The sequence below is a fragment of the Callospermophilus lateralis genome, chromosome 9 (assembly GCF_048772815.1).
Source record: "Callospermophilus lateralis isolate mCalLat2 chromosome 9, mCalLat2.hap1, whole genome shotgun sequence".
NCBI classification, from domain to species: Eukaryota; Metazoa; Chordata; class Mammalia; order Rodentia; family Sciuridae; genus Callospermophilus; species Callospermophilus lateralis.
The window spans coordinates 59402365-59414597 of record NC_135313.1 but is presented as its reverse complement, the minus strand read 5'-3'; the positions used below and the strand labels follow the sequence as shown (position 1 = coordinate 59414597).

At 34.1% G+C, this 12233-nt stretch overlaps 1 protein-coding gene across 1 annotated transcript in view; it reads right to left on the bottom strand.

Annotated features, from left to right (window-relative positions):
- Mettl8 (methyltransferase 8, tRNA N3-cytidine) overlaps positions 1 to 11619 on the bottom strand; it is a 49063-nt gene extending 37444 nt beyond the window's left edge. Inside the window, 2 exon segments of the mRNA XM_076865650.2 lie at positions 5097 to 5251; positions 11546 to 11619. Coding sequence (XP_076721765.2) covers positions 5097 to 5251; positions 11546 to 11548 — 158 coding nt within the window. The 5' untranslated portion in view covers positions 11549 to 11619.
- Between the last annotated feature and the right edge of the window lie 614 nt (positions 11620 to 12233).

Here is a 12233-nt window from a genome sequence, read left to right as displayed (position 1 = left end):
AACTTCCAGTAGACAGGAGCTAGTTCTTATATTTCTCTATATAGATTAATTTACTCAAACATATTTATTGTGTGCTAATATTATGGAGAATATAGCTAAGAAATAAATGCAAGCTAAGCTCTTCTCTATATAATCATACAGTCAAATAATTAAGAAAAAACATAAATAAAGAACACATTAGAAAATAGTAATCATAATAAGATAGCTAATTATTACATAGTATGTTGCTTATTTACAATGTAAAGATACTTTATGTTAAATGTGATCATTTTAAACCTAATAACATGCTATGATGTAGATACTACTATTATTATCCTATCTTAGAAAAAGGAAACTAAGTCACAGAGGGATTGAGTATCTTCCCAGAATTAGGTTAACTTTGGGAATGTAATTAATACCACAGAATTGTTCATTTTATGTTATGTGAATTTCACTTCACTGAATTATAAAAAAAGAAAAGAGAGAGAGAGAGAGAAAGATTAAGTAGCTTCCCAAGGCTGGGTAACCATTAAGTCTGTACTGTCAACATTTGTACTCTACTGGCTCTCAAAATAAATGTGATGATGGAGGAAGTCAAAGAAAATATTTACGATGAATGAAATAGGGCAAGAGCAGTCAGATGATCATACAATGATTATATAAGGAAAATTATGTAATATTAAAGAATTCTTAGAATCTGAACCTTATTGAGATCAGAAAAACATCCTATTATTTAAATGGCTTATACAACAGAAATAATGTTGCAACATCCAGGTCTTACCTTGGGTCTACAGAGAATGGCTTAGCTCAGTGTTTTTTAAACTAAAGGTTATAACCTTTCCATGAGTCATGAAATCAACTTAGTCTACCCAATACTTAAAAAGAGAATGAAATGGAAACACAGTAGAATAGAACAAATGGGAACCCAGGTACACATCTCACATGGTAAAAACTGTACAGGCAACTTCTGTTCCTATTTTATGAATGTGTAATGAAGTATGTCTCTAAACACTGGTTCATGAAGTAAGCTGTATTTTTTTTTAACCCTGGATCATCCCACAGGCTTAGCTACTTTAGTCGTAAGATAAACACAAATGCTTTTTGCTTCCTTACAAATTTCAGGGATCTCTTGAAAAGTTCCCACACAATAAAACTAGGAATAATGTGGAATGGGGAATGATTTTCCCAAGTAACAGTGTAAGTTGCTTAATAAAGATAGACCTTTGGGTCATGTCTCAAAAGCATTTTGAATATCATTTCTGGTCAGTATTTCCCCAGTAATGATTTAGATACAGTAAGTGTAATTAAAAGAGTAAAGATAGAATGTAAAATAAATAGTCCAGCTGTTTCTAGCTGCTGTGGAAAAAAAGCCTGACAATGGCTCAAAACCTTAAACATAGAATTACCATGTGACCCCCACAATTCTAGACCTAGGTATACACCTCCTCAAATTGAAAGCAGGGATCCAAACTTGTATACATGTGTGGATAGTACTATTCACAAGATCCAAAAGGTAGAAACTGCATAAATGTTCTTTAAAAGTTGAATGAATAAGACAATTGTTGTATATATAAATAATAAAACATTGTTTGGCCTTAAAAAAATAAAGAATATGCTACAAGGTAGAAGAAGCTCCAACATATTATGCAATGTGAAAAAAGCCAGACAGAAAAGGTCACATATTGTATGATTCCATTATACAGAATGGTCAAATCTACAAAGATAGAACATAGATTAGTGGTTGCCAAAAGCTGGGAGTAAGGGGGTGGGAATAAGTGCTTTATGGACAAGGGGTTTCACTTTGGAATTACGGGAATGTTTGGGAACTAGATAGAGGCGCTGGTTGTATAAAGTTGTGAATGTAACTAACACCATGGAATTGTTCACTCTAAAATGGTTAATTTTATGTTATGTGAATTTCACTTCACTAAATTATTTAAAATCAAGACTATAGGCTGACATAAATAGTGATACAAATATCTAAAATCTGGAAGACAGATTTGTCTCAGAATATTAGAAGCTGAATAAAATGGAATATATTTTTGTTAAGAAAAAGTTTTAAAAGGATCATAGAAAGAGTAATTCATCCATACAAAGTAGAGGCTAGAGGAAAAAATGAACTATAGATAATTCAGAGCAACATCTGTAAGAGAAAATTGACATGTACTTTCATAGAAACATTCCGTAAAAAGTCAAATTCAGCAAGAGTGGAAATATTCTTAAATATGAAGAAAAAAAATAAGGAAGAAAATGAAAACTTAGACAGAACTTTGGACTTGAAGGAAGGAGAAAACAAACAAATATATATAACAAATCTTCATGCAAAAAAAATATAGGAGGTGGAAATAAGGATGTATGGGGAGATGAAGTGAAGCTGCTACTTCCTTTTCTCTTGAAGGAAATAGTTTTTACTGTTGTTATTATAGTATATATCTATTGGAGGAGGGGGTTACTAGTGGTATCCCAGTGCAGGCTGGATAACCCATTGGAGAGCAAGCTATGGAGAAGAATGGCTGTCTGGACTAGTTTGAGGTTTTCAAACTGTGAGAGCAGAGCTCTGAAGGTCTTCCAGGCTGGTAGAGTAATGGAATGTGGGAAAGGAAAAAAGTGGAGCTGCTTATGTCCCAGGTCTCCATGTGCTTCATTCAGAACAGGTTGATTTTTACCTTTTAAATATTGAGATGTCATATAAAAACTTCACTAGAAAAAAGTTCTCCTGCTAAAGAAAAGTCTGAGCCAGGCACAGTGGTGCATCCCAGTTACTCAGGCTGAAACAGGAGGATCACAAGTTTGAGGCCAATCTGGGCCACTTGGTAAAACCATGTATGGAAATAAAAATAAAAAGGGGTGAGGATGTAGCTCAGTGAGTGGCCCTGGGTTCAATCCCAGCACTAAAAAGGAAAGGAAGGAAGGAAGAAAGGCAGAGAGAAAAAATCTGAAAGTCATTGGACTGGATCAAGGAATCTTAAACCTGGCTGCTCAACAATTACCAAAAGCTTTTCAAATTAAAAATCCCTAGGCCACATCTCTAGGCCGAATACAAAGGTACTCTCCCAGGGATTCTTGTGTAGTCATCCCAAAACTAACCCTCAGTGTTTGAGAAGCACTGAACTAATGAACCCTTGCTTTTCCAAGAGTTGATGACAAGACAGAAATTTAAATAGGTAAGCAAAAATTTCAGGCAAAAGAGCTGGAGGTAGCAGCAGATAGGAAAATAGAACATAGATAACTAAATCACTAGGGTTTAATGATGGAGAAAAAACAAAAACAAAAACAAAACCAACCTTGTAAATGAGGATCTTGTCTAGGACTAGAAGTTCCTCTGGAGATCTCTTTGCCTGGAAAAGGGCCTATTTTCTCTCACAGTAATTGTCCATACTGGTAATGGTAGTCAAAATGATTTAATTTACTCTTTTTAATTTCAAAAAAGTAAATTATATATGCGAGCCACATATATAATTTAAATTTCTAGTAGCCATGTTAAAAAAGTAAAGAGGTAAAATGGATTTTAATAATATATTTTATTTAACTCAATGTATCCAAAATTTCATTCTTTTCAACATGAAATTCGATATAAAAATTGAATAATTTACCTTTTTTTAATACTAAATTTTCAAAATCTTTCAGCCCACCTTAACTCAGACAAACTACATTTTAGAGTGCTCTATAACCCATACGTGGTTAGTGGCTACCATACTGCACACTATACGACTAATTAATAAAAGATCAGTAAACTTACTTTTTAATCTGATATTCTGTTGGAATAAAAACATTAAAAAAGTCCCCAAATCACTTTCCCAGTCTTATAGACCAGCCCCAGAGGTAGTCTGATAACAAGTTTTGTCTGGAGCTATCAAATCCCACTTTACATTTCTAGCCCAGATACTTTGTCTCCCTCTTCCCAGCAGCAGTCTCTGTATTCTGGACATTTTTTACCAGATTATCCTTTTCTCAAAGCCTATTTAAATGTTTACATCTAAATTCATCATCTTTTTTTCCAAAATAAAAAATCAGTTAACTTCTTAATTTTCTTAGCAGTGACCTAAGTTCAAAACTTCAAATTCTTCCTTCTCCTTTATTTTGTACAAGTACCAAGTTCTATTTATTCTTCCTTCACGAGCTCTCTCACTAGCTCTCTCCTGCTTCAAGTTATCCCTGCTGATCTGTCCAGCATATTGTTACCAAATATGTATATAATCATTTCTCCTTGGTGGCTCTATAGCATCTTGTACTTCAGCTATGAATTTAGGACCATGCATAATCTATGGCCTATATCATTCCAATCTTATCTCTCAATAGTCTCCTAGATGTGCTTTTTCTTTTTTTAAGCCAAACTACCCTGTTTATTGTCTCCTAAAAATGCCTTGTACTTCCTCATCTCTGTTTTATGACTTTCTTCTCATTCAGAATGCCCTTAATCCAGCTCTACCTATCCAAATCATTAGTCAACAAATATTTCTGTGTCAGGCTTTGTTCCAGGAACAGGAGGCAGAATAAATAATCCTAATTTTAGTTCTGCTCACTCTAAGAAGCCTTCCTGACTATGCCCATACACAAGTTGTTTTACATTACTTATTTGTTCTTCATAAGGCTTATGTCCTCTATAACACTCACTGGGCCCTTATAATTTACTGTTTGGTATTGTTGATTATCAGCTTTTCCTATACATACCTATTTACCTATCTTCCCAAATAGTGTTGGATTCTCTGAAAGCAGGGACTTCCCCTGATGCTTAGGAAGCAGCAGGTGCTATATATACAATTTGCTGATTGACAACAATTTGTAAAGATGAAGGGCCAGTGGGGTGAGAGGAGGACCCTGCCTAGGAAAGAGCCTCCCACCCAGTCTCTACTCAGTAATACACTGGCAAGTCAGGATCAGAGGCAAGGAGGGAGGGCTGGCTTAAAGCACTAGGGAAGTTCCACTTTTCCAATTTCATTAGCAAAACAATTTAGAACTAGAAACACATTAAGTCAGGACTGGTTACCTTTGCTTTTCTCTACAACCTAAATAAAAACAATAGTTTTAAAAATCCTTTCTTGGTACTAAATTTAAATAATATCACTGGCGATACTTAATAAACATACATAATATCAGACCTAAAAAAGAGAACTCACCACATATTGTGCTCAAAAACTTTGGTTGGGTCAGTTAAAATTCTTGATCCCAGAGGGGCCACTGGGTGGGAACCACTGTGGCATCTGTGTGGCACCTTTCTTAGTCTTAGGCAGCAAATATAATTTCTCCAAATCACATTCATCCTCAGCAGTACCTGCAAAGTCACAAATAATTAGTCAGTATGGACTAAATGGTATATTGCTTAATAGTCAAAACTGGTTCCTACAGGTTTACAAGCTCAGAAAGGACATGGAAACCAAACATTTAAAAATGAAAGATGGATATGATAGTGCCTCTTCTGAATTATTCTCAGGCCAAAAGAAAGGAAAGTTTAGGGTGGGTAACATTGGCTGGAATTTTTCATAAACTACAGCCTCCACCAACTGTGCTTTGTTGGGTATGTGCTTACTTAATTTTTAGCATGTGGCCAAATTACACAAGCCCAAAATCTGAATTTTGCATACAAAAGACAGTTTTTTAAAAAAGATTCTATTATTTTGTTTTGGGAATTCTAGGAAATATATTTCTAGGAGATAGTTCAAGACCAAAAACCCCAAGAGTAGTGGCAAAATAAGAAAACAAGCCTTTATTAAATCTCGTTCTTCATACTGAACTAATACAAAAAATTATTCAAATAAATAAATACCATATTAAGACAGGATCCTAGCAATTCTTAATATTAACAATTCTATATACATATATTTTTTGAAGAATAGTCAGTAATATGGTTGCATAATGGATTGCCCTATATAAAATACAAGCTTTAATCCTTGCCCAAGAGAACTGCTTAGTTGATTAGCCCAAATTGATCCCTATTTTGGAAGACTAATTGAAAGAGTATGACAACTTGGGCTGGGGTTAGCTTAGTGGTACAGCGCTTGCCTACCATGTGTAAGGTAATGGGCTTGATCCTTAGGACCACATAAAAATAAGTAAATAAATAAAGGTATTGTATCCATCTGTAACTAAAAATATATTTTTTAAAAATAGCATGACATCTTTTATGTACTGGCAAATATATCACTTTAAAATCTTTATGGAAAAGTGTTTTGTTTTTAAGGAAAATAAAGACATTATAAAGAGCGTGGCACAGTGGCACAATGACTCTGGAGGCTGAAGCAGCAGGATGGCAAGTTTGAGGCAGGCATGGACAACTTTCCAAGACTCTGTCTCCAAAAAAAGCAAAAAAAAAAAAAAAAAAAAAGCTGGAGATGTAGCTCAGTGGTATAGCATTCCTGGGTTCAATCCCCAGCAAGCAGATGATGGTAGTAAGGAACTCTAGAAGAGCTTTCTTTTCCCAATAAGAATCTATTGTAATGCTGTTCAGCATTTCAAGTTGTTCATCACAAGATTCAGCCTGGTGCTGTAAGCTGTCAAGTAGAAACAGATGCTGAAAGGTGTGTATACATAATATGCATTAAGGGCTACTGGAAGTGCTATTAGGCTTAAAAATGCAATGTATTATACATCCTTTGCCACCTTACTGAAAATGAATGGAATTTAAGACTGTGAATTCTAAAATGAACTGCAGAAAATAAAAAAAAAAAATAAAAAAACATTTCATTGTGCTTTTAAACATAAAATTCAGGATTTTGCCTTTTGGGGGGGGGGGGAAAGGAGGGAGTAAGCTTAGTCATACACACCAAAAGGACTGCAATAGTTCTGTTCACATGTGACTAACAGTGATGAGAAATGAAGCATTCAGCTGGTGCAGAAGTCTGTTTCTTGTTTATTTTTCTTCTCCACTAAATGCAAGTTCTCTGGTGGAGCAAATGAAATAAAATGCTCCACCTACTATACCTTTACCCTGAAGCGCCTTTGTTCTTTTTGCTAGCCAGTGTTCTACTCACAAAACGCTGCCTACAAAATTATTTTTAGATCTCTTTCTGCACTGAATATTATTCACAAAATGTTGTGTATGCTGAAGAGTAGAAACTGATTACACCTAGAAAGAGAGGCAATTCATGCTCACAAGGCTAAAATGATGTAAATGTTTCTCACCAGGAAAGTCAAACTGAAATGAAATTTTAATCCAAATAATCATGTGATACTTATCTATAACTATATATAGAAAAAGAAAAGAGAAGAAAAAAAGATAAGAGTTTTTCCTCATTATAAATGATCAAGAACCTCTGTAGACAGTCAGAGGCTAAATAGATAAGTAAATAAAACCATACTGTTTATTAGGAAATTCAAGAAAATGTCAGAGAAATGTATGCCTTGCAGGCTGCTAGTCTGTAGAGAGAATCCTTTGTGGCCAGGGCCTAACATGGTAATTTCCTTGCTTAGGCAACTGTTTCTCTCATTAACCAAACATCTTTATCTACTTCATTTATCTGTAACAGTCACACACAGTATTGTGTTGCTATTTATCTTTTAAATTATACAAATATACAATAAATTTATATAATATAAAATACAACATAGATTAATACATAATAAAATCATGAAAATGCCTTCTCATCTAAATCGAAAGCTTCTGGAGGCAACACAAAGCTGCTCATGAATTAAATGTTTGAGTGATTACATAAAAATGATACTTGTCTGACATTTAATTGGAAGGAAATTCATATTCTCACTCATAAAAAGAGTGACAGTATACAGGCAATGATCATGTTATATTGACTAAAATATTCTACAAACATGTTTTATGATATGTTAAACGTAAGGTTTACCAGGTCATGGTTCCATGCTGGGATGGGAAAAGAAAGGCAGAACTAGCACCAAATAGTTCTGGTAGTGAAAGTTGGTTTGCAGCACCACAGTGACCACTTTATGTGCCTCCCTTAAACTCTCTTGGCATACTCTAATTTGAATACAAGTTTAAGATATTATTCACATAATGAAACCGTGTGCCTAAATAGTATTTTTATTTGAAATGATACACAATAGTACAGTTTAAAATATTTCATTGACCCAAAAAAAGGCAGTAAAGAAACAAATGGAATTTTTAAAATTACCAAGGTTTATTTATTTATTGCAGTGCTAGGGACTGGACCCATGACTGCGTACATGCTAAGCAAGTGCTCTACCACTGAGCTACAGCCCCAGCCCCAAAATGGCAACAATATTAAATGTAAATGGATTCTAACTAACAATAATCGAAAGAACAGTATACCTAATGACAGCAGAATGCTCAATCTCTTCTTCATATGAACCTGCAACATTCACCAAAATAGGCCCTTTTTGCTGGGCTATAAGATAATCTCATTAAATTCCAAAAAACCGACATGTTTGAAATAAACAATATCTAGAAAAATTCCCAAACACTTGGAATAACCAACATGCTTTTAAATAACCTATGGGTTAAGACAAACTCTTAAGGGAAAATTTAAAAATTATGCTGAACTGGGGCTGGGGTTACAGCTCAGCAGCAGAGCACATGACTTGCACTTGTGAGGCACTGGATTCGATCTTCAGCACCGCATAAAAACAAAGAAAATAAATAAAGAAAAGATATTGTGTCCATATTTTAAAAATCTTAAAAAATGTTGTTTGATCTTTAGCATCACATAAAAATGAAGAAATTAAATAAAGATATTGTGTCCATATTAAAAAATCTTAAAAAATATGTTGAACTGAATTATAATCACAAAATATCAAAGTATATGGGGTGCAAGTAAAGCAGTAGTTAGAGGAAAATGTATCATTTTTAATGCCTCTATTAGAAGAAAGATCCCAATCAATGATCTCAGCTTCTTCTTTAAAAATGGAAAATAAAAAGTAAACTAGATCCAAAGTAAAAGAAATGAAATCATAAAAAAGAGGAAATCAAGGAAATAGAAAATAGACAAAACAGGGACAATGAAAACCTAAAATTAGTTCTTTGAAAACAATAATAAAACTGACAAATTTCTAGCAAGATTAATTTCAAATGTGTATTTCAGAAAACACAAATTTCCAATAATAGGAATGACTCAGCAATACTGAAAAGCTAAAGGTTGTTATGGATAATTTTTACTTTATTCATGACAAACACTTTGAAAAACACAACTTACTGAAACAACACGAGAGAAAATTTAAATAGCACTAAGTTTATTAAATAAGTTCAATTTGTAATTTAAAGCAAAATAAATATCATATCCATCAAGATGGCTATTAAAAATTAACAACAACAAAACAGAAAATAACAAGTATTGGCAAGGATATGGATAAAATGGAACTCAAACAATGCTGATGGAATGAAAATAACGTACCTGTTATAGAAAATAATATGGGGAACCCTCAAAACATTAAACATAGAAACACCATATGATCCAGCAATTTCACTTCTGAGTATATATCCAAAAGAAGTCAAAGCAAGGGCACTGACTAATTTTACATCCATATTCAGAACAGCATTGGTCATAAAAGAAAAAGATGGAAGGAAAACTCAAGAGGCCATTGAAAGATAAATGACTAAGAAATGAAGCAATATAAACTTACGACAGAGTATTATTCAACCTTAAAAAAGAATGATTTTAGCTGGGCTCAGTGGCTCACACCAGTAATCCCTGTGACTGGGGAGGCTGAGGCAAGAAGATGCAAGTTCGAAGCCAGCCTCATAAGTGTAGCAAGACCTTCAGCAAATTAATGAAACCCTGTCTCAAAATTAAAAATAAAAAATATTGGGGATGTAGCTCAGAGATAGATGCCCCTGGGTTAAATCCCAAGTAACCCCTCCCCGCAAAAAAGATTATTATTATTATTATTTTAGTGCTGAGGACTAAACCAAGGACCTCGTGCATGGTAGATAAGCACTCTATACCCCTAGCCCAAGAAGACATTTTTGACACAGGTTATAATATGGATGAATCTTAAAGACAATACTAACTCTGTCATAAAAGTACAAATACTGTATGATTCCTTTTTATGAAGTTTCTAGGGAAGTCAATAGAAAAAAAGTATAGAGTGATGGTTGCCTGTGAAGGAAAATGGGAAGTTGAAGAGTTTAATAAGTACGGGGTAGGGGAGAGGAAATGGGGAAGATGTAGGTTGAAGGATATAAAACTGCAGATATGCAGGATAGACAAATATAGAGAGGTAATGTACGACATGAGGGATACTGTCAATAATATTGTACTGCATTTGGGATTTTTGCTAAAAAATAAGTTATCTTGACATACACATAGAAAAAGAGGTAACTCTGAGATGATGCATATGCTCATTTGCTTGACTACAGTAATCATTTCACTGTTCATATGCAGTGATATTAAAACATCTTATTTTATAACTTCAATATATAAATTTTTAAAAAAGAAGCTAGACCAAAAAAGAAAGAAGTTTTTAAAAGAGGGTACAGTTTTAGAAGGGAAAGATGAAAAAGTTCTGGAGATGGATGGATTGTATGTACAACATACCACTGAACTGTACACTTAACAATTATTAAAATGGTGAGTTTTATGTTATGTATATTTTACAACAACAACAATGAAAAAAAAAAAAAAACAAGCAAACACCTTCCCAAAAAGAAAACTATAGAGGGCAGGGGTTGTGGCTCAGCGGTAGAGTGCTCGCCTAGCACGTTCAAGGCCTTAAGCTCAATCCTCAGCATCATAAAAACATAAAAATAAAGAAAGAAAACCGAAGGCCTAATGTCCTCATTAATGAACATCAAATATTTCAAGAAGAAACAATATCAATCTTACACAATCTTAAAACAGAAGAGAGAACACTTCCCCACTCGTCTTAAGAGACCAGCCCAATTGTCAGAGAGCACGCTTGTGTAAAGTAAAGGTTTGAACACTGGCCATATTCTTACATTTCAGTTTTTCCATAGACCTAGGGCTTCACGTTTCAAGTTATAAAGTGTCTGTGAGAAATAAAACTTGAAAATTTCTAAAGAGGATAAACATAGACAAGCGTTTTCTAAGTGTGCCTTCGTGTAGTTTTAATTGCTAAGGCTGAGGGTCACAAACTGCATAGCAATGTTTTGGTTAAAGGTGAAATTGATCCATAAGATTAGAGTGGAGTTGAAGATTCCTGTTGCCTAGTATTTTTTATCATTGCTTTTCTGTGCTTAGATACACAAATACTATTGTGTTATAATTGCCTATGATATCAGTATAGTAATATGCTATACAAGATTATAGCCTAGGAGCAATAGGTTACACCATATAGTTTAGGTGTAAAGTAGGTTATACCATTTAGATTTGTGTAAGTATACTCTATGATGTTCACACAATGACAAAATTGCCTAATGACACATTTCTTAGAACATTATCTCTATCATTAAGTGACATGCTATATTTTTGTACTTCAGTTCAGAACAGAAAAATATTAAGAAGGCAAAAAAATCTCCACAAATCCTGCAGTGCTTGAATTTTTATTTACTTTAGGAAGCATCTGAAAATACGATTTTGACCTTTTGCTTAGCTCAAACTAATTCTGCCATATCAAATTCTAGTCTGTGTAATCAAGTGGCATTTCTTTTACTTCCTTTGCCTACAGGTTCCCACTTTCAGCTTACCATTCTATGATGGTTCTGTCCTTTGAATCCTGTAAAGTCCAAAATGAAAAGAATGAGAATAACTTTAGGGCCATGGCTCTCTCAGATCAAGGCCAAGACTCAGCTATGAATAGTCAATTGGCTGAAGAAGTCCTTTAGGAATAGACCCAGAAAGGAACTGATCTCATACAAGTATCATATTGACAGAGTATCATTATCAGTAGCAATTCTTATGCTATCAAGTATACAGAGGTATGCTGTGAAGAACTGACAGACTTCCCACCAGCTGAGGGTCTAAGGAGGTATGTGTCTATTTTAGAATGCAACAAAAGAACAAAAGCATAAAATGACTTGGTGTTTGTAGACAGTATGACAAGCCAAGGAGAAGATGGTTTTAACACAAGTTTTCAGGGTCAGCTGCCACCACCACCACCACGACAACAAGCTTAATAGCTTCATGAGATCTTGATCAAAAGGACAACTTTTGGGGAACATATCTTTGCAACCCAACTCTAAATTTTGGGCTGATGCCTTCCTTGCCTTCTATTAAAATGGAGACCTTTTCACAATAACCTACACACCATATCAACATATTACCATATCAACAAACTATGACATATATTACTGGAATAGGTAAAATATATATTACACACATGAAAAAAATCTTAAATAACTGTAATTTTTAATTTTGTATAGCAGCAGTTTTCAA